Here is a 21,514-nt window from a genome sequence, read left to right on the forward strand (position 1 = left end):
GGTTCCTCCTCCTCCCCGCCCTGCGAGTCTGTTCCTCCCTGCTCCTCCTGCCCCCTTCCTGCTCTGTCTCTGCCCTGGCCTGGCTCCGAGAGTCTGTTCCTCCTCCTCCCCGCCCTGCGAGTCTGTTCCTCCCAGCTCCTCCTGCCCCCTTCCTGCTCTGTCTCTGACCTGGCCTGGCTCTGCGAGTCGGTTCCTGCTCCCCCCCTCCCTGCTCGGAGAGATTGCTTCTCCCCTGGGGCTTGTGCACCCCACTGAAAACACCCCAGTGCCTGGCACGGCTGTTGGCGCAGTTACTCCGCCTCCCCCAGAGGCGGTAGCGATGTGGGGGGAAGAATCTCTCTCTGTCCGCATTGCTAGCAGCACCAATGTCCCCCTCCCCCTCCTGCGCCCCCTGCCCTGTGCTGGAACCCCCAGAAATGGCACGTCCGGGGTTTGGGTTTCTGACACTGTTTTCAGTGCAGGGAGTGAAGGGAAGGTTTGTGGCTGTAACAAGCACGCAGCGCAAAATGTCCCCTGGAAAGTGAAAGTAACTCATGAGTTGAAGGAGGACACAACAACATATTGCTCATCCCAGAGAGACTCCGCCCCACCGGGACAGTAGGAAAGTCCTTGTCCCCACTCCCAGACAGAAGAATGGGCTCCATGCAGAGCAGGCTCAGGAGAGGGGGGAGAACATAGGGGGGAGAGAAAAGGAGTACTTGTGACACCTTAGAGACTAACCAATTTATTTGAGCATATGCTTTCGTGAGCTACAGCTCCAATGAAGTGAGGTTGGGGTGAAATATAGGACTGCACCATTGGATAAATGCAGATGGGGAGCTGTGCACCCTGCCGTGACTGTGCCCCAGGATCAGGGCAGGTGGGGGGCAGTGCTGCACCCCACAGTTACTACACCCTAAGCTCACTGTGTAACCAGGCTGGTGCTTCTGAAATGTTGACATGAGCATTGGAGGGTAACTAGGGTTTGAAGGCTCTGACCACTGCAATTGCTCATGTCAATACTAAGGGTAGCTTCCGCCTGGATTGCACAATGCAATGTGCGTGTGACTAATACCACTGCCTGCACTGAGCCCACAGTAATCACTGGGGGAGCTCCTGTCTTGCTCTGTGTCAAGATTTGGCAGGCAGCCCGGGGAAATACATTTCAAATCTTGGAAACATCCAGCCTGGCTCACACAGGGCCTGTAATTCCACCTGGTCCTAAAAGTCAGGGACTATTTCAAGGTATTGTCTCTGGCTAACCAACAGGGATGGAATCACTGAGTTGCTCAGGGGGGTGGATTTTTCACACCCCGGAGAGACCAAGCAATAGTGAAAATTCCTTCGCCGGCTGTTTGCCTCCCATTCCCACCTTCCTCTGCATGCTGGAGGCTCTGTGCCCTTCTCCCCCCACCCCCCTGCTGCATACCAGGCCCCCCCTTTCCCCCCTCTGCCCAGGCTTCTGTGCACACACCCCCATTTCCTTTCCCACCCCAGCCTTATCTTTCTGCTGAGAGCAGCAGACTGACTGACAGGGGCAGAGCGTGCAGATGGACCTCAGAGAAGGGGAGCGTGGCTTCTTGGGCCATGGCTCCCAGCAGCACGGACTCTGATTTAAGGTGCCCGTTCCCATGCTCTCTAAGCACTCTCCGACACTGCATTCCTGGTGATGAATGAATGTTCCCCTGCCTTGGAAAAGGGAACGGTGCTTTGGCTGGACTTGTTTAGAGCTATAGTGAAGAACAGGGGTTTCGGGAGCCTGAAGGCCAGTCTAGGAGTCATCGAGGACAAGTGTGAGCCCTCAGGGGTCTGGTGCACTAATCAGGGGTGCCCCACTTTTCCCCACAGGCCTGGCCCCCTGCCCCTCCTCTTCCCCCCGAGGCCCCACCCCTGGCCAGGCTGGAAGCAGGAACCAGGTCAGGGTAAGGGTTGCGCGGGCAGCTGTGGCCCCTCCACTTGCCCTGGGCAGGGTGCCCAGGTGACGGGGACATGGGCCAGGAGCTGCTCTCAGCTCCCCCACCCCCAGCCTAGGCAGATGGAGGGCCCCAGGCTTCCGGGCCTGGCTCCGGCTTTCAGCTTGGCCACTCCAAGGAGGGTCAGGGTGGGGCCACAGAGGGCGTGGGACCTTGTTCCCTCCCCCTCCTCCCCCGCCTTTTAGGAAGACTCTTTCATCCCCGGCACTAATGGGATACTCCCAGGAGACTGTTTAAAGTCCAGGACATAAACCCATGATGGGGAGGGGACACAGAAGAACCCCTGCTAGAAGAGAGATTGGAGGACCCTGTTTTGGTGGGGGAGGGGGTAACAGGAGGCATGGGGATGCACACAGAGCCCCTGATATTGGGGGAGAATCGGAAGCCTGATATAGGGGAAGGGAGACCACACAGAGCTGCTGGCATGGGGGAGAGGTGGGAATGGGGCACACAGAATCCGTCTGGGGGCGGAGATTGGGGGACTCGGGCGTGGGGTGGGAAGGGGAATGGGGCCACACACAGCCCCTGCCATGGGGGAAAGAATGGCAAAACCTGGTATAAGGAGAGGAGGAATAGGGGAACATAGAACCCCTGCTGGAGGGAAATAGGGGAGCTGGTAGGGTGATGGGGACACAGAACCCTGGCCATGGGGAGGAGATGAGGTGAGGGGAGAATGGGGAACACACAGAACCCGGGGGGTGGGGAGACGTGGTGAACCCAGCATGGGGGAAGGGTGGGCACACAGAGCCCCTGGCATGGGGGTGTCCCAGCCTTGCTACACCCTGGCTTTTAAACATTCTCCTGGGTGTCACCCCCTCAGTCTGCCGGAGCCCATGGGCAGGGCCCATGCTGTTCCACAACGGCAGGCCACACAGCCTCATCGACTCCTAGCCTGGCTTTCGGGCTCCAGCACCCCGTTTCTCACCATGGCTGTAACAGCAAGTCAAACTGAGATCAGATGCCTGAATCAAGTTGGGCCATTTCCAGCACAAATCCAGGTTGTAAGGAGAGTGATCACTTTAGATAAGCTATTACCAACAGGAGAGTGGGTTTGTGGGGGGGGGGGGGAGGGGAGAAAACCTGGATTTGTGCTGGAAATGGCCCAACTTGATTATCATACACATTGTAAGGAGAGTGATCACTTTAGATAAGCTATTACCAGCAGGAGAGTGGGGTGCGGGGAGAGAAAACCTTTTGTAGTGGTAAACACCCATTTTTTCATGGTTTGTATGTATAAGAACATCTTCTGTATTTTCCACAGTATGCATCCGATGAAGTGAGCTGTAGCTCACGCAAGCTTATACTCAAATAAATTGATTAGTCTCTAAGGTGCCACAAGTCCTCCTTTTCTTTTTGCTAAAGTACTGTAGCTTCAAAGTTCAGCCTAGAGTAACCACTGAAGAGCTCTTGGCTGGCTGCCTGCCTAGATTTGGCAGAGTAAAACTGCTCAGCAGAGAGAGAGACAGCTGCACGCTGAGATCTGCTGATAAGCATGAGCCAGTGAATGTCCATAAATGCACACTCTGAATGTAAACTTCCTCTTCCAGGCCTTGCTGGGCTGTTACTTCCAACGACTGGGCTGCCAGCCAGCTAGCAAAGTCTCTGCTAGGAACTTTTGTGGTTGGGAGGACAAAAGTGACTCAAGACTGTTTCACAATGACTGTGCTCTCTGTAAAAAGAAAAGGAGGACTTGTGGCACCTTAGAGACTAATCAGCAACTGCTGTGGTCAGAGCCTTCGAACCCTGGTTACACTCCAGTGCTAATGTCAACAGTTCAAAAGCACCAGCCTCCTTACACAGTGAGTTTGGGGTGCAGTGACTGTGGGGGTGCAGTACTGCCCCCCACTTGCACTGATTCTGGGGTACAGTCGGTGGAGGTGTACAGTCCCCCACACATGTGCACTGGTCCCAGAGCACAGTCACTCGAAGGTGCCTTGCCCCCCCACCTCACTGATCCTGGCGGGCAGTCAGTGTTTCTATATTACACCCCAACTTCTGCCCTATTCTGCTGCCCACCCTGGTTCTTGGCTTCAGTCACTCTGCGGTAGGTATTAACATGATACAAACACATCACAGACCTCACATCCACCCCCTGCTAACACATCCCACCTGGGTGTCTCTGTCTAGCAGCAAACACCTCCCTGATGTGGGGAGCTGGTTTAGGTTACATGGTGCATGGAGGGGGGCCAGGCTGAGGGGTGCAATCTGACCCCCCAGGCCCCCATCAGTGTTTCACCTCTCAGAAGTGCACATTGATTCCAGGGGCAGTGACTTTGGGGTTCATTCCCAGCTCTGGGTTTTCTTTGTCGCAGTCGCTGGGGGCTGTTCCCACCTTCCCTCCCTGATTCTTTTGGTTTTTCTTCTTCTCCCTCCTCTCTTCTCTCTCTTTCCTTCTCCAGTTCCTGCTTCTACCCCAGTTCTTTCTCTCCCCCGTCCCCTTCCTGCGTTTCTCCTGTTTCCCCTTTTCTCAATCCTCCCTCCTTCCTTTCCTCACCTCAATTTCAACCCCTCCACCCCCGTGTTCTCCCCAAACCCTCTCCTGAGTCTGCTCTGCATGGAGCCCATTCTCTGGGTGTGGGAATAGGCTTTCAGGGGGAACCCTGCTCTCTGTGATGAGCAACTGTGTGCGTGTGTGTGTGTGTGTGTGTGTGTGTCCGTGTCCCCTGCTCTCTATGATGAACAATGTGTTGTTGTGTCGTCCTGAGTCACTTTCACTTTCCAGTGAACATTTTGTGCTATGGTTGTTACAGCCAGAAACCTTCCCTAATAGTCTGTCTACATGGCTGTCAACAGCACCCTCCCCTCCTCCTCCTGTGGCCCCTGGCCCTGAGCTGGGAGGGACCCCAGATCCCTCCCGGAAATGGCGGTTACAGGGTTTGAGTTTTCTCACGCTGTTTTCAAAGATCAGTCTGACTCCATTTCATGAATTGTCCATTTCCTGCCCCTCTCCCCGCCCACAGGAGGAACTGCATTGAAACAGGAAACAAAAAAGATCAGCTCCACAGGGCAACACACTGACAACTCATTTGCGGAGGGGGTTGGAGGCAAGGGGACCAGCTCCCCAGCCTGGCAGAAGGGGCCCCTGATCTCAGGGTGGCGGACTGTGTCTCTGTGCAGCGCTCAGTACAATGCAGCCCTGATCTCTAGATGCTACCATAAAACTCATACTAATTTATAAGTGACCCAACCGCTTCTTCTTCAAGGCCCTGAAAGCGTTAAATTTCAGACACTGATTTTGAGTCTCTCTCTCTTGTTTAACCCGTCTCCTCCTGTGAGAAACAAGCACCCCCTTTTAAATAAACGGTGAATCACGTTCTAGCAATGTCTCGAGTTAGTGTCTTAACAGTCTGGGGCATGCAGTTCTTGTGGCCCCGCACCACATGCCCACTGCCTGCCACTGAGTGAAAATTACAGCACTTTTCTAAGTCATTCACCTCCCTTTTAATACCCCGGGGTTTATTCCAAATGTATTTTTTTTATTAGTATAATGTAGCCATCACAGTCTCTTTAGCACATTAATAAGCCTGATATTTCCAAGCTGCTTAGGAGAGAGTCCGATCAAACTTTTCTGCCCTTATTAATTATTATACAAACCCCTAACTTATGTCTGAGCTACTGTGCAGGAGGTCAGACTAGATGATCATAATGGTCCCTTCTGACCTTAAAGTCTATGATTCTATGATTATTATTATTTTGTATTACATCAGCTCCTAGGAGCCCCGCACACGGGCCAGGACCCCATTGTGCTAGGTGCTGTATACACACTGAACACAAAGAAAGTCCCTGCCCCTTGTGTGAGAGCGGCACTGTTAGCCCCATGTGAGATTGATGGTAGGAATCATTCCCTCTGAGGCAGGTGAGACTGGAAGAGGAATGCAGCTGGGTCCACAGGCATGTGCCATGAACACAGCTGTGTGGGAAAGGAATGAACCATGGATCAGGGTTTTAAAAATCAACGTGGAATAAAGGAATAGATGAAAAACAGATGATGCTATAAAAGGAAATAGTCTGCTACGTAATGCATAATTAGACTGTGGAACTCATTGCCCCAGGATGTTGCTGAGGCCAAGAACTTGGCAAGATTCACAGAATAATTGGACTTTTATATGGGTGACATGAGTATCCAGAGTTAGATACTAAAGATTTTTTTAGTAATCACTAAAAAAGTTTGGGAAGGGCTATAAACCTTTATGCTTTAAGGCATGATCCAAAATAACTAATGAGGATCAGGAGGGAATGTTCCCTGGGGGCAGTTTTCAGAATATTTGCATGCTCTGGGTGCAGCTAAACTGGTTCTCTCTTTAGGCAACAGGAGGCTGGGAGGGTGGGACCAAATATTGGTGTTGCCTATTAAGATCCAGCTTGCATTCGCTCCCCGTAAGGAGGAAATTCCTTCTGCTATGAGGCCACAGTTAAAGAAATAATGGATGGAGTTGCAAGAATACGAAAATCAGATCACAACTCATCCTGACACACATACGCACATTGTGCAGGCCCGTCGAGAGAAATCTGGAGTACATCATGTTTGCTGGAACCCCACCCCTTCCATTCCACCCCAGTCAGAGATGTTTTGGGCGGCTCCCTGAGCTTGAGGCCCTGGTACAATTGTCTCCCTTTTCCCCCACTCTCATCAGCCCGACACACACACTCCATTCTCTAGGCTCCTACTGCTCCCCTCTCTCTCAGGCCCAGATCAACCAAGATATTTGGGCTCCTGACCTGTATTGACATGGGGAGCCTGTCTCTCCCCCAGCCATGGCTGGGGATGGGAAAAGGCAGCTGGATTCTGCCCCTTTAACATCTAGGGCTCTAGCCCCATGGATGGAGATGAGGGGTGGAAGGAGCAGCTGGATTCTGTCCCTGTAACTCCTGGGGCTGGGGGAGGGAGAAGGCAGCTGGACAGTGCTTTGTGCCAGGGCTGAGGCCCGGCATGCCTAGAGTTAACAGTTCAGAGCCCCAGCATAACATAAAAATGTTATGAATGTAAAAAAATTGCTTGAGGCCAGGCACATCTTTGCTTACAAGTAAGCCCTACAGCTGGACTCTGTCCCTTCAACTGCTTGCTGCATCCTCTTTGCTGATGTGTGTGTGTGTGTGTGTGTGTGGGGGGGGGGGTTGGCTGGAATGTGTCCCTTCAAGTCACAGGACTGCAGCCCCATGGCTGGGGTGGGCACCTGGACTCAATCCCTTTAACCCCCTACCCTTAGGGCTGCGGAGAAGTTGCCTTCTTCTGTGGCCGCCTGCATTCAGCACCCACAGGGGAGTTGTCATTGGGGCAGGGAGAGACTTTATCTGAGCCCGTGTTGGGGGGGGGGAATGGGGGCAGGGAGGAGCTGGGCTCTGGGGGTGCTGGGGTGCCCTGGCGGCTCCCCTCCAGTGCCCAGCGGGTGCTAGCGGCAGGACTCATCTCGGTGGCACAAGAAAAGGGGGTGGAGTGTGTGTGTGTGTGTGTGTGGGGGGGTGTTTCGCTGGGAAGCTTGTGAAACTTTGAGCAACTTCCCTCTGCAACCAAAGGCCAAAAGTTTCCGCGCAGTTAGAAAACCAGCGGAGAACAGCACTTGCCGCGCCCCCTGCCGGTGGCTGCGGGTACAATTTAGGTCTCAAGCCCGACCACACGCTTTCGTAGGCTTAACACGACGGCAAGACGCCTCGCCCCTTGGCATTGGGCGTGCGCCGTTGCCGGATCCCACGGAGGAGGGAGCACATAACGGCGACCGGCCGCCCTGCGGCGCCCTCAGACGCGGCTGGTCGCGGAGCGCTGAGCTGGGCTGTCCCCAGCTCCTGCCGAGCCGCCGCCCGGGCCCCGCACCGCCAGGACCGGGCGCCCGATCGCCCCGCGGGGAGCCCGCCTGGGCCAGAGAGGACGAGGTGCCGCCACCGGCGCCTTGCTGCCCCAGGGCACAGCGGGTAGGAAGCGACCCAGGGGACGCGCTTGGGGGACGGGGAGCCCTGGCCCCGGGCAGGGACGGCGGGGAAGGACACAGCTTGCGGGGGGCTAGAGACACCCCAACATTTGCCTTAGGCCCCCCCCCCTTGTTGCTACCCCGTAGCACCCTGCTGCTGCTCGGCTTGTACTGAGCGTACTTAACTCGGGAGCATCGGACAAAGCCTCTGCCCCGCGCTTGGGCTTAAAATCGGGGGCTAAAAGGAGGCAAATCGGGGGGGGGGGAACTATGTGGGGGGTCAAACAGCTGGAGGCAGGGGCAGGAGAGGGGCTGAGGGGCAAAATTCTGGGGCGGGTAGGAGCTGGGTTAAGCGCAGGAGTGAGGGGCTGCCAGATGGTGGCAGAGGGCAAAACCCGGCACGGGGAGGGGCAGAGGGGGGTAACAGTTACCCCCGTGGGATGATCGACCTGCCCTGTTTGCAGAAAGAGCACGTGGGGGGCAGAGGGGCTTTCTTTATTTCCCCTCTCGCAGGATGCTGCGGGGCTTAGAGACATTCCAGTGCCGAGGCGCTTGAGTCAATGGACTGTTTTTATGTACATGCCCCAAAACCTGTCTCTCCCATTTTGGGTCTTTAAAAGGATCCCTTATCAGTTTATATGTCTGCATACAGTCCCCTAACTGTTCACAAGTTTGTCTTATCCACTGCTGTGATTCCCTGACCTGCACTCCCTTCTGTCTTTTCATGGGCTGTGAGATCAAGACACTGCTTCCTGTATGTTTTTACTCCATGCAGCTGATGAAGTGGGTTATAACCCACAAAAGCTTATGCCCAGATAAATGTGTTAGTCTCCAAGGTGCCCCAAGGACTCCTTCTTGTTTTTGCTGGTACAGACTAACGCTGCTCCCCTGCTGAAACCTGACTCCCTTCCTTGTAATCCATATTAAAAATAGTTTTTTTTCCCCTTTTAACTGTGTACTTTTTAAAATGTTGTTTTTATTACTCTTAGCACTCATCCTTTGTCACCATTGTACAGATGGATGTCATCGTGCTATTTAATTTATACTTTAATAGCAAAAAATCATTGAAAATATTTATAAGTAAATAGTTGCAAATTTTAGCAATGACATTTGTCTCTAGGGTAGCACTTCCTATGTCTTTACTGTGATTTTTAATTGTAAATTTTTATGAGGACTGTCAAGTGATCAAAAAAATTAATCATGCTGTTAATAGAATACCATTTATTTAAATATTTTTGGTTGTTTTCTATGTTTTCAAATATATTGATTTTGAATGCAATGTGTACAGTGCTCACTTTAGATTATTATTTTGGATTACAAATACAGTAAAAGCTGTATTATCCGGCACTTAACCGACCAGAAAGCTCTATTAACCTGCATTTCTGATATCTCCCAGTGCAAATCTTCAATCTAGTAACCGGGACTAGTATACTGCCCCCAGAGGTTATGCAACTGTACATTCTGCACTCTGCTTTTATGCAAAAGAGGCAGAAGACAAGTCAGGAAGCTGATATCAGGGGGTTATTCAAAAAAGCAGCTTCCAGGGTGTGTCATAGGGTCAGTATCAATTCAGCCGAGTCTCTTACACCTTCTACATCTACAACGATAATTGATGTTGATAATGATGACCCTGAGTTACTGCAAGATCCTGAAGTGCCTTCTGAATCTTCAAAGAAAGATGAAATTATGTTCAGTATCGTTTGTGTTAAATGTATTTTTAGTGATGTGTGTGTACGCCATATGTCACCCATAGTGATATGTAGTGTCATAAGATAACCTACTGTATGGAAAACTTTCCCTAACTGCTTCAAGAAACCAAGTACTCTGCAGTGCAGTATTACTATTCCTGGACTGGTGAGTACCTGTATACTATTTTATACTTAATTCATTTTATTGTATTCTAATTCTTTGAAAATTGGTATTCCATGGGTAAATGTTACTCTTAATTAACCAGAATATTTGATTAACCAGCACTCCCCATTCCCCCAGCATGCCGGATAACAAAACTTTTACTGTACTTGCACTGTACAAAACAAAACAAAATAGTATTTTTCTTTTCACCTAATACAAATACCATAGTGCAATCTCCTTATCATGAAAGTTGAACGTACAAATGTAGAATTATGTACCAAAAAAACCTGCATTCAAAAATAAAACAGTCTAAAACTTTAGAGCCTACAGGTCCACTCAGTCCTACTTCTTGTTCAGCCAGTCGCTCAGACAAACAAGTTTGTTTACATTTACAGGAGATAAATGCTGCTCGCTTCTTGTTTACAATGTCACCTGACCGTGAGAACAGGTGTTCACATGGCACTGTTGTAGCTGGTGGTGTAAGATGTTTGTGCTTTCCCCCTCTCACTGTCAGGGCAGATGCCCCCTTCCACTCCCTGGTCTCTAGTTCCTTTGCCCCTCCTCCTGTAGCCAACTGTCTAGTGTAAAGCCATAGTTTGCTTTGCAGAGCATCAGCCCCTGTCAGATCACTGGTTACCAATGGAGAAGAATGGATAGAAGGTGTTTGCAGTGGGCGTCTCTTTCCCTGGCCAGGGCTGTTCCGGCTGACCCCACACACCCCTTCCCTTTGTGCCCATGTGTGGGGGAGCGCTGACACATGGGGCCACGTTGCCCTCACTAGCATCGGGGGGGGGGGGGGGGGAGTGACATTTACTGACTGACTATAACAGGGATCCTGGGACTGACGGCTACAACAGCACCGCACATAATGTGCGCGCCGCTTTTCCTCTCCCCTGTCCTCCAGGAGCTGCTCGTGCTCAGCCTGAGGCGGTGATGTCTCTGCATTTTGGTCCCCGTGTCTGCCTCTTGCATCACCCTGGCTCTCGGGAAGGGCTCTAGGGTGGGGTTGGTGGGGTGAGAAGGTATTGACGGTTGGTACACCTGCTGATACTGATTCTGGGGCCTTCCCCGCAGCCAGTGAGCGGAAGCTGATCACAGCCCAGCACAGGAACCCGAGGACTGAAGAAAGCAGAGGGTGCCGTGGAGCATTGCAGTGGAGACCCAGAAGAGGACCCAAGTAAACAGAGCACCGTTGTGTGAATACATGACAGGGAGATGGACCGAGACGTATATAGACCGATCTGTAATTTTGTTGGTGGGTGTGACTCCCCAAATCCTACTTCCCATGGGGGACCTGATCCCTCTACTAGATTCCATCAGGCAGTTTCCCAGCTCGTACGTGCAGCTACTGTTGTGTGCAGCCCCTCAGAAGGTGCTGATACCCGATATATTGCCTTCCCTAAGGCGGGGTCAGGAAAACATATGGCCAGACCCTCTGACTGGTCTTGGAGCAACCTGGTCTAATGCAGGGAGCTGGGTACAATGCCTGAGATTCTGATCCCCTAGACAAGGGGGCAGAAGCTGCAGAGTGAGGGTGCATCTGAGACGCAGACACATTTCCCATCCCTGCTCCACTCTGTGCCCTGGTGACCTCTGGCGTTCTCTGGATAACAGCCCTAGAAGGCTGTAGGGAGGAGGAAGGAGTGGTGGTGGTGAAGTGGAACTGATCCATAATTACCTGACACCCTCCTGTAGGTCTCGTATCCAGACTTGCTACTGTGATGTCTTCAACTAAAATCCCTCCCCAAACCACCTGCTCACTGGGGAAAGGGGTGAAGAAAAAGATTGATATATATTTTGGTATCCCTTCTGATCATCTGTCTTCTCAGATTGTAAACTCTCTGGGCCAGGAACCGTATCTTCCCATGCGTTTGTAAAGCACTTATCACAGCAGATCTTGAACCTGGCTGTTGACTGCACATGAGTATAATTTAAGTAATAAAATAGCTTTACGTATCCCGCTACAGAGCAGGGAGCGTATTGCTAAATCCTTCCTCCTGCCAGGGCACCAACTTTGTAGCTATGCTGGGAAAACACAAAAACTCCCAGGGGTTCAAATGTTGGTTTTTAGTTGAACTGGTGATGGAAGGGCCAGTGGGGATCTGTAGGGTGGAGAAATCTCAGCCAGAGCGACTGTCCCCATTGTAATGTACCCTTTCTGCAAGCAGATCGGATGGAGCCAGTTGCAAAGCTAGATAGAACCTGTGCAGGAGGTCCAGCTTGATCTTGGTGGTCCCTTCTGATCTTGTAAATTTCCTCAGTATAGACCAGGCTTGATTGTAACTAATGCTGACACCCCCCACCCCCCGGCCCCGAGCAGTACCTAGGACCATTAATGGCTTTTCTTTTTCAGGCGATCGAGCTAACTCCGCATTCTGCAAATGCCTAGCAAATAAAGTCCCAGTCTGGGTCTTGATCATAAGTGCTCTGGTGGTAGCTTTGGTAGGAGCTCTCTCAGGTGAGTCCCAGCCCTCCCTGGCCAGTTTTCTGTGTCCTGTTTCCTCCCTTTAGCCATCATAGTGTCTCATTTTCTCCACCTCCGCTTTAAACAGAAAACTTTCAACTCCCTGTTGTGAAACACCGGCTCTCTCTGGAGCTATATGGGGCTTAATGGACTGAATTCAGAGCCCACGCCCAGCTGTGCAGCAGCTCTGCCACCCATCTAAAGGCTATTATGAGACTGCTGGCCTTGCCTTTCTACCAGCTTCACCCTTTCCCTGGGAGAGGGAGATGATGCCGTGAGCTCCTCAGTCAGTCCCAAGCTGAGCTTGCTGTCAGAGGCAGTGCCAACTACAGTGTGCTTTATTATTTGGTGCAAAAGCCTTTTTTAGGAAAGGGCTGTGGCTGAGAACCTAAACTAAGAGTCAAGTTTCAAAGCATATTCTCTTGCTGCCCATCACTGCAGTATCTGGGCACCTCCCATGTAAAATCATCAGCAATAGTGAAGTCCCTCGTGGACTTCCTGGAGTTTCTGGCATTCTTCCCCTTTTGGGATCAGAACTCAGCTTGGGAGGGGAAATTTTTGTGGGGGTTTATGGGCAGAAGTGGGCTGCCTCGTTTCTGGAAGAGAACCAGCCTGCCCTGCCCCAGGATAGCCATTACAGTTGATTATTCTGAACTCCCATCTTTAATTGGGTTTTGGCATCCTCCTGCTTTAAGTCTGAGGGCTTAGCTCTCTGTTCAGGGCACTGGGTCGGTTATAGACTCACTGAATTCACCACTGGGGCTCAAGTTCTGAGCATCTGGCAGAGGGTTCAGGAACCTCTGAATCCTGGATATGAGGGGCTTGTTCCCCCGGATGCAGGAAGGGACAAGCTCTTAGTACGTTACTTTCTCATTTTCAGGAATAGCAAGCCGATATTCGGTCCACCCTGGCCCTGCTGTGGTCCTCTCTCCAGATCCCCCTCCTGGCCCCTGTTGTCCAGATGACTGGGTCGGATACCAAGGGAGATGCTACTATTTCTCCGAGGCCCAAGAGAACTGGACCTACAGCCAGAACAACTGCTCTGCGCTCGGTGCTTCCCTGGCTGTGATTGACAATGAGCAGGAAATGGTGAGAGAGAGACACCAGCATGGATGCTTGATAATGACCTAGACTGGGCTTGGCGGGTCAGACATGGCTGCACTGGGGTAGGGCCCGACCTCTGTAGTTCCAGAAGGAGCTCTGGTCCCTTTCCTGCTGGGAGGCCAAAGGGAATGAAAGTCCAGCAGCTGAAATCCAGCTGTGGTCAGTATGTGATTGTGCTTTCTTCATAGCTCCAGGCAGGAGAAGTACTTGCTTTGGGTTGGGCTGGGTCAGCCAAGGCCTGGCCAGTGGGGCTGGCTGCAGGTCAGGAGGGGATTGTGAACCTGGCACTGCTATGCTGCCATGCTCGGGGTGGGAGGAATGTCCAGCTGAGCAGGATATCCGCTTTATACCCACGTATACCTCCTCTGGGCTCTGCAAAGGGTCCCGGCTCTGTTCCCGGCCCAGCTCTGTCCTCCTAGCCCCACTCCAGTGATGGGGAGAGAGGATACAAGGTACGAGTGGCCTTGCAGAGCGGGACTAGAGCTTATATCCATGTTGAGCCATGCAGCTTTCCCTCCCCTACAGGAAATTGTTGTGGGAGGGGAGTGATCGGGAGACAAGACCCAGGGGTATAGTGTGAATAGAAAGGGTGAATGCTCATCCTTTGAATGCCTCGGCCTCCTCGAATGTGAGCGGGCATTCCCCTTGAAAAAATCATGCCGCAAGGCCTTATGTTCCCTGTAGTGTAGAGCCCTCTGGGGTGGGTGAGGTTCAGTACCATGATCTCAGGGTCTCATTCATGCTGTCCCTTTGCTTTTGTATTTCTAATAAAGCAGTTCCTGCTGCGCTGTAAAGGCAGACTTGTCCATTGGCTCGGCCTCTGGAGGGAGCAGGACCAGGACCAGCCCTGGAAATGGGCCAATGGCACCGAATTCAACAACCAGTGAGTCCCTCTCTGTACTAATGTTGCCCCGGAATTTGACATTCCTGCATGTATCCTTCTGCATGTATCCCAGAACTTGGCAGGGCTGCAGTCAGACATTTTGTATGTGCAGCCGCCGCCAGCTGATAACCAAACATCACATAGCGAGGAATCACCTTAGGCCTTTGTGAGACCAGGTCCGACAGCTGCATGTTTGCAGTTTGTTAATTAAAACGGAAGAATAGAATAAAAACTGATGGAAAAGAGTAAGTACATAGCGACCATGGTTTTAGGGGCCCCTAATATATTAAGGCTAAAAATACTAAAAATGTTTTGCAATAATAAGTAGTTTGGTGACCCAACCCAGTGGAGGTTATTGTGCTGATGCATTAAAAGACTCTTCCTTGGACTGCTCTGAGGTGTTTATTTTCCGGGAAAGGATCTGACCTCTTAATCCCTGTCAGCGGGATGGAAAGAGGGCCCTTGGAAGGCCGGCTGGTGATTACTTAAAACCATCTCAGATTGTGGGTAACTATATCTGGGGTGTCCTAAACTGTCTGTGTGTGTGTGTGTGCTTAATAGCTAATAAATAGTAGTTAAGAGCACGCTTACTGGTATTAATCTTTCATCGGACCAAATTGCTGTGTTCCCATTGGCTTATTCCTGACACCACCTGGTGTGAAACCATTCAGTTACCGCTGCTTTGGGTTCTGAAACCGCCCCAGTAATACTAACACCCTGAAGACGGTCTTAGGGATAACAAGCATCCTAACCAGCCCTCCATGGAACCAGTTGTGAAACTGGAGGCTCTATGAACGGTCCCTGAGCTCTGTCGGGGTCTGTCTCTGGACTCATCCGACTCTTGGGATAGTATGTGAAGGGGTTGGGTGGAGCATGGGACTCTTACTCCTGGGGTTGTGGCTTTGAGATCTGTTGGGCATGGTGGAGGCTGTCATAAAAGGAGCCGAACTTAGCTCAGGAACGAATCCATCTGTCCTGGTATACCTCAGGGGTTGAAACAGATTCTCAGTGCTCGAGGACAGTGGTTCTCAACCAGGGGTACACATTCCCCTGGGGTACATCAGCTCATCTAGATATTTGCCTAGTTTTACAACAGGCTACAGAAAAAGCACTAGCAAAGTCAGTACAAACTAAAATTTCCTACAGACAATGACTTGTTTATACTGCTCTATAGACTATGCACTGAAATGTAAGTACAATATTTATATGCCAATCAATATTTTACATGGTAAAAATTAAAGTAGCAATTATTCAGTAATAATGGCTATGACGCTTCTTTTTGTTTGTATTTTTGTCTGATTTTGTAAGCCAAGTAGCTTTGAAGTGAGGTGAAACTTGGGGTATGCCAGACAAATCAGACTTCTGAAAGGGGTATAGAAGTCTGGAAAGGTTGAGAGCCGCAGGTCTAAGAAGCATCCCTGCTGGGGAAGTCCGTGTGCGCGTGGGCTCCATGTTCAATGCCATGTGGGAATGGTCCCTGGAATCCTTCCTTTTGGGGCACTCTGGCTGGAAATCTGGCTGCAAGAGCCGATCACCAGTCCAAACTGGGGGCAGAAATGACCAGGAATTGGGATTTAAAAAAATCTACCTGGAATAAAAGCTGGGGCTGCCCCTCTACCTCTTTCTCTGCCCTGCTAACCCCAGACTGGCTCTGTTTAATTCCATCTTTCCCATTTGCTCCCTTTCCTCCAGGGAGGAATTTCAGTGGCCCTCTTTGCTCCCTGTACAATGGGAGCTTGATGGCTAATTGGGGCATTGCATTAACGTGGAGCACCTCCCTCCCTCTGGGAGGGGCAGGCAATGCCCAGACCCTGCTTGACTCTAGCTTCTGGCTTTTGTGTTACAGGTTTGAAATTAAAGGAGGAGGACATTGTGCATATCTGAGTGATGGATTTGTTGGCTCTTCAAGGTGCTCCTCACTCACAAACTGGATTTGCAGCAAACGTGACGCATATACAGTGGGAAAGGGAACTGCACAGCCTAGGATATGAAAGTTTGAGAATAATCAAAATGTGATCTGGAAAAGCTTGAAGTCCTAGCACCTGTAGACAGACCAGGATATGTATTTATTCCCTACAGTCTGTTCCCCCGGGGTCTGTCCTGTTTCTGATTGTCAATACCTCAAACAGTGGGGCTTCCATGTTCTTTATAGCTTGATCCAAAGTAGAACAGAGCTGTCGCTTTCTAGGGAAACTTTCCTGAAATTAACTAGCCCTCTTTACTCAGTTCTCCTAGTTATACCCCATGCGTACACAATCTCTAGTGTTTTCCGCATGTCCTGCTCTAGATCAAGCCTCTGCCCCTTAGGAGTACGCTTATAGGTGGCTGTTTTCTGGCGACCCTGGGTTTACCTCCTCACTGGTTTGTAATGTGAAGGCGGAGCTAAAGAAGGGAAAGGAAACTGGTGCAGGAATTCATAACAGCAAAAATTTTTTTGAAATGGAAATAGGCAGTGGATTAGGTACATCTTCATATACATCTCCTGACCAATCAAACTGGGCATTCATGAGCTTGTGTAACCCCGATCTTATTTTTTCTTTTCCCTTATTTGGAGTTTCACGGTGCTGCAACACATGAGCACCCATCCAACTCTCTCAGGGTCTCTGGCAATCTTTTATAAATACAGTATTAAGTAGACCATCCGTTACCTCCAATCAAATCCAGGAACCCAGTGACCACATCAATAGAACAAATTAGTTTAACTTCCTCCCACTCTTACCCTTCTCCTCCTCTCAGTTCTTCCTCCTATTTATTAAACACACTTGTTGCACTTTTGTTCTACAATTAGATGGTTAGCTACTTGGGGCAGGTTCCTTGTCTTGCTGCAGGTGCAGTGCCCAGCACAATGGGGCCCTGGTCCTGAGTCAGGCCTCAGGACCAACACTGATACTACACCAGTGATGATTTTAGGCCGGTTCTCATTTAATCTTTCCTCTTAAATCAACCCCTCTAGTCTCACTGGAAGTGCCTCTTGTTTGAGAGTTTTCATGCTCTTGCTCTCCAGGTGTGGGACCAGGTTATCCATGATGTTTCTGGATTTGCAGAAGACACATGACGTATGGTTCTTTGAGTAGATGCAGACGTGTGTTCCGAGTAGATCTGTGTGTGCCCAGGAGCCAGAGACTCTTGCCTAGCAGTATCCATAGAGAGGTGGCTCTTGTGCCTGTAGACCCTCCCCTGGCTATATGAGGCAGCGCTGCCCCAGCCCCCCATCAGTTCCGTCTTACGGCCCATCGGCTGGAGTTAGTCTTGTGTGCTTCTTGCTTTACAACCTTGTGAATTTGTATCTTAGCCTACTCTGTTGCTAAAAGTTTTAGCCTAGTCTTGGCGTTGGTGGTGTTTATCAGGGTTCAAGCATCGCTCTTCATGCGGAGTGGCGATTCCCAACCGTGACCACCACCACACGGTGCTTGCTCTGCTTTGGCAAAGCCCACCTTAAGGCGTGGTGTTCGATCTGCAGATCATTCAAGAAGCAGACTTGGGTGGCACAGGACCTTCTCCTTAAGCAGCCCCTGCTTGAGTAGGCCACGAGGCCTGACCCAGTGCCAAGGCTTTCCTTGGGCAGCAGCTTGCCCTCTGGCTCAGAGCACCGTTGCCTCCCATTTCGGGGCAGGGATCTCTCTGAAGAGACACAGGAGCCATTCTCAAGGTTACACTTCAACTACATCCAAAGTTTGTATCCAAGGTGGTCTCTCAGTTTCACTTGAACCAGGTGATGTATTTGCCTGTATTTTTCCCCGAGGTGCATTCTTCCCCCGAACAGCAGCGCCTCTACGCTAGATGCCGTCTGGTCTTCAGTTTTGTGCTTCACCTCACCTATTTGTATCCTATGAAGGGTCAAGACTGCATACGAGATAGCATCGGCTATGCCTCCTCAACAGATGTGGGTGCATTCGACGAGAGCGCAGGCAACATTGGTGGCATTCCTCAATGACATTTCCATATTGGAGATTTGTAGGGCAGCCAGATGGTTGTCCAGGCATACTTTTACAGACCATTATGCGCTCGCTGCTGCTTCCAGAGCCAGCGTTCATGTTGGAAAAGCGGTCCTGCGATTCTTACTCAGGTAGACTCTGAGGCCTGCCTCCGGATGAGGGTACTGCTGGCTAGTCACCTTCTGGGAATACACATCTGCATCTACTTGAAGAAATAGTTACTTACCGTAACTGGTTCTTCAGGTTGTGATGCAGATATGTACAGGCAGTCCTCAGACTTATGACACCATTGGTTCCTGAAAATTGTGTCTTAAGTCGAAAACGTAACTCGAATTTCCCATAGGAGCAATGTCTGAGAGTCGTAAAGTTGAAACAGGATGTCAATTTATAAATGTCAAGGACTGCCTGTGTCAAGGTTCCTTCCCCACTCTGAACTCTAGGGTACAGATGTGGGGACCTGCATGAAAACCTCCTAAGCTTACTTTTACCAGCTTAGGTTAAAACTTCCCTAAGGTACAAACTATTTTACTTTTTGCCCTTGGACTTTCGCTGCCACCACCAAATGTCTAACCAGTTTTATTTTATTAGGAAAGAGCCCGTTTGGAAACGTCTTCCCGCTCCAAAATCCTCACTAAAACCTTGCACCCCCCTTCCTGGGGAAGGTTTGGTAAAAATCCCCACCAATTTGCATAGGTGACCACAGACCCAAACCCTTGGATCTTAGAACAATGAAAAAAGCAATCAGTTCTTGAAAAGAAACATTTTAATAGAAAACAGTAAAAAGAATCACCTCTGTAAGATCAGGATGGTAAATACCTTACAGGGTAATTAGATTCAAAACATAGAGAATCCCTCTAGGCAAAACCTGAAGTTACAAAAAGACACACAGACAGGAATATTCATTCTATTCAGCACAACTCAATTTCTCAGCCATTTAAAGAAATCATAATCTAACGCATATCTAGCTAGATTACTTACTAAGTTCTAAGACTCCATTCCTGTTCTCTCCCCGGCAAAAGCATCCCCCAGACAGACACAGACCCTTTGATGTTCTCCCTCTTCCCAGCTTTTGAAAGTATCTTGTCTCCTCATTGGTCATTTTGGTCAGGTGCCAGCAAGGTTATCCTAGCTTCTTAACCCTTTACAGGTGAAAGGATTTTTCCTCTGGCCAGGAGGGATTTTAAAGGTGTGTACCCTTCCCTTTATATTTATGACAGCCTGTGTTCCCCAACCCCTCTGCATTGGCATCTCTTCCCATGAGCGTTCAGCGAGAAGGAACTGAGAAGGGTTGGGGTGGCACTGCTTCATATAGCCAGGGAGGGGCTACAGGCACGAGGTGCAAATGCCACTCCTGTACGGGTACTGCTAGGCAAAAGTCTCCAGCTTGCAAGGCGCACGCACACCTACTTGGAATATACGTCTGCATCACATCGTCATTCCTTCTCACCCTGGTTGCGTAACGCAGCTGAACTGTGGTGCTCTTATTGACGGGTATTATCAGTGCCTTAGGGAGGGGACGTGCCAACCGTCTTCTGATTCTGGGAGGATTTTCACTCTGTTCCTCCCCACAACTTGCTCTGTTTGGAATATTGGTGCTTTTTGATCCACTGATCCATCCTCCACATTCCCTGTAGTGGGACCAGTGTATGTTTTGTGATACTTTTACCCATTCATAGTTTTTTTTTTTTTTTTTTCCCTTCCCACTATGATCATCTTATCAGACCTCCTGGAGAACACAGGCCAGAGAACCTCAGCCACTAATTCCTGCATCAAGGCCTCTAACTTCTGTTTGAATTGTAGCATCTCTCTTCTAGAAAGACCAATCCAATCTTGATTTAAAGACTCTTAAATGATGGAGAATTCACCACATTCCTAGGCAAGTTGTTCAAATGGTTAATCAACCTCATTGTTAAAATCTGTATTAATTCACACTTTATTTCTAGTCTGAATTTGTCCAGCTTCAGCTCCCATCCTTTAGAGTTTGCTCTGCCCTTAGTTGCTAGATTAGAGAGCCCCCTGCTGTCAGAAATCTCCTTAAGGTGGAGGTACCAGTAGGTCATAATCCTATTACCTTTGACTCATCTCTTGGATTGAACTGAATAGATTGGGCTGCTGGTCTCTCATGATAAGGCAGGTTTTCCAGACCTTAAATCATTCTCGTGGCTCTTCTCGGAACTCCTTTCCAACATTCTTGTGTACAGTCGTGACCCTTAAACTTTTCAGCTGCCTTTGTGATGAAGTATTACCTGAGCTTTCTATGGTAGAGGGGTATCTAGGGAGTAATGCAGGGTGGTCCATCCCCTCCAAAGCTGTATTCTGATTGCTGCCTTGACAACTGCAAATTTGTTGTGCTGTCTGCACTTTGTCTTTCAGTTCTGTTCTTGACCTTCTCCAGTGTGGCTTCTGGTCTTTACACTCCATGGAAGTCTCTAATGACACCTTCTTGGCCAGGACTTGTTCTCCATCTTCGTCTTTGACCTCTGGGTGGCTTTTGACATCACTGACCAGTCCCTACTGCTTGATGTTTTATTTTCCTTGGTCCTGGACTGTCATGGTTCTCCTCCAACTTCTTTGATCACTCGTTGTCTCATTTGGTGGGTCTTCCTTTCCCATTTCTGTGGGTATCCCTCAAGTCTCTGTCCTTGGCTCCCTTCTCTTCTCCTTTATCTTTAGGTGCTCTATCCACAAACATCAGATTCCATCTCTTCCCTTCATCTATTTTTCTTCTCAGCCTTTCTACCATCTCTTGAGGACTGTTCACTCATTTTTAAACTCAACAGGGCCAAAAGTGAACTCCATTCTCCCCCTTTTGCCACACCAATCAGGTCCATAACCTGGGTGGTATCTGTGACTCTGCCCTCTCACTGGACTTGACCATTCAGGCAACTTCTAAACCTTGCCACTTGTATCATACTCCTCTCAAAACTCTGATCTTTCCTCTGACGCCACATGGCCAAAACTCATCCCACCCCTCATCATTTCACAGCCAGGTTACTGCAGCCTCCCCTTCCCTGGCTTTGACTGTAGTAGCTTTCTTCATGTCAAGCTTCAGAAGGCTGTTACTACAATAATCATTGTCCATTGCTTTGGCCACAACAGTCCCTGCTGAGTTTCTACACTGGGTTCTCCTTCACCTCATCAGCAAATAGAAGTGTAGGCAATAAAACCTTGGTGGTATTCATAATTTATTTTAATGTAATATTAAGCAAGTGCCTTTATTGAAATTTGAGGAAAAGTATTTTTATATACATAATACTTGGGAGAACCCTGTCTATATATTTTTTTATTAAATGAAATATTCAGGTTAATGAAGGACATTCTTAGGAAACTTTTCTGCTTTCTCCTCTAAGTGGCAGGCACAAGAAGAATAATGCTGCTTCTAACTATTTTAATTTAAATGAAACAAGCACAAACAGTTTCCT

At 49.7% G+C, this 21,514-nt stretch overlaps 1 protein-coding gene across 4 annotated transcripts; it reads left to right on the forward strand.

Moving 5' to 3' along the window:
* The first annotated feature begins 7,694 nt into the window (after window positions 1–7,694).
* Window positions 7,695–19,457, forward strand: LOC141998663 (C-type lectin domain family 2 member D-like). Of its 4 annotated transcripts, none has more exons than XM_074971548.1 (6): window positions 7,695–7,859; window positions 10,781–10,961; window positions 12,060–12,164; window positions 13,051–13,259; window positions 14,048–14,157; window positions 16,004–19,457. In XM_074971548.1, exons 2-6 carry the CDS (start codon window positions 10,922–10,924, stop codon window positions 16,146–16,148), a joined length of 609 nt encoding a protein of 202 aa, XP_074827649.1. In that variant the 5' UTR covers window positions 7,695–7,859; window positions 10,781–10,921; the 3' UTR covers window positions 16,149–19,457. The 4 variants fall into 4 exon arrangements, with proteins under 4 accessions (XP_074827649.1, XP_074827652.1, XP_074827651.1 ...); XM_074971551.1 differs by having other exon boundaries at window positions 14,051–14,157; XM_074971550.1 differs by having other exon boundaries at window positions 10,785–10,961.
* The last annotated feature ends 2,057 nt before the right edge of the window (window positions 19,458–21,514 follow it).

Source organism: Natator depressus, chromosome 14 (assembly GCF_965152275.1).
Source record: "Natator depressus isolate rNatDep1 chromosome 14, rNatDep2.hap1, whole genome shotgun sequence".
Lineage (NCBI taxonomy): Eukaryota > Metazoa > Chordata > Testudines > Cheloniidae > Natator > Natator depressus.

Excerpts from the sequence above, each read along its gene's own strand:
- LOC141998663 (XM_074971548.1), top strand. The coding sequence starts at position 10,922 with ATGGACCGAGACGTATATAGACCGATCTGTAATTTTGTTG. Across the intron at positions 13,260-14,047 it reads TTGACAATGAGCAGGAAATG|CAGTTCCTGCTGCGCTGTAA; the intron begins GTGAGAGAGAGA and ends TTTCTAATAAAG. Across the intron at positions 14,158-16,003 it reads GGCACCGAATTCAACAACCA|GTTTGAAATTAAAGGAGGAG; the intron begins GTGAGTCCCTCT and ends TTTGTGTTACAG.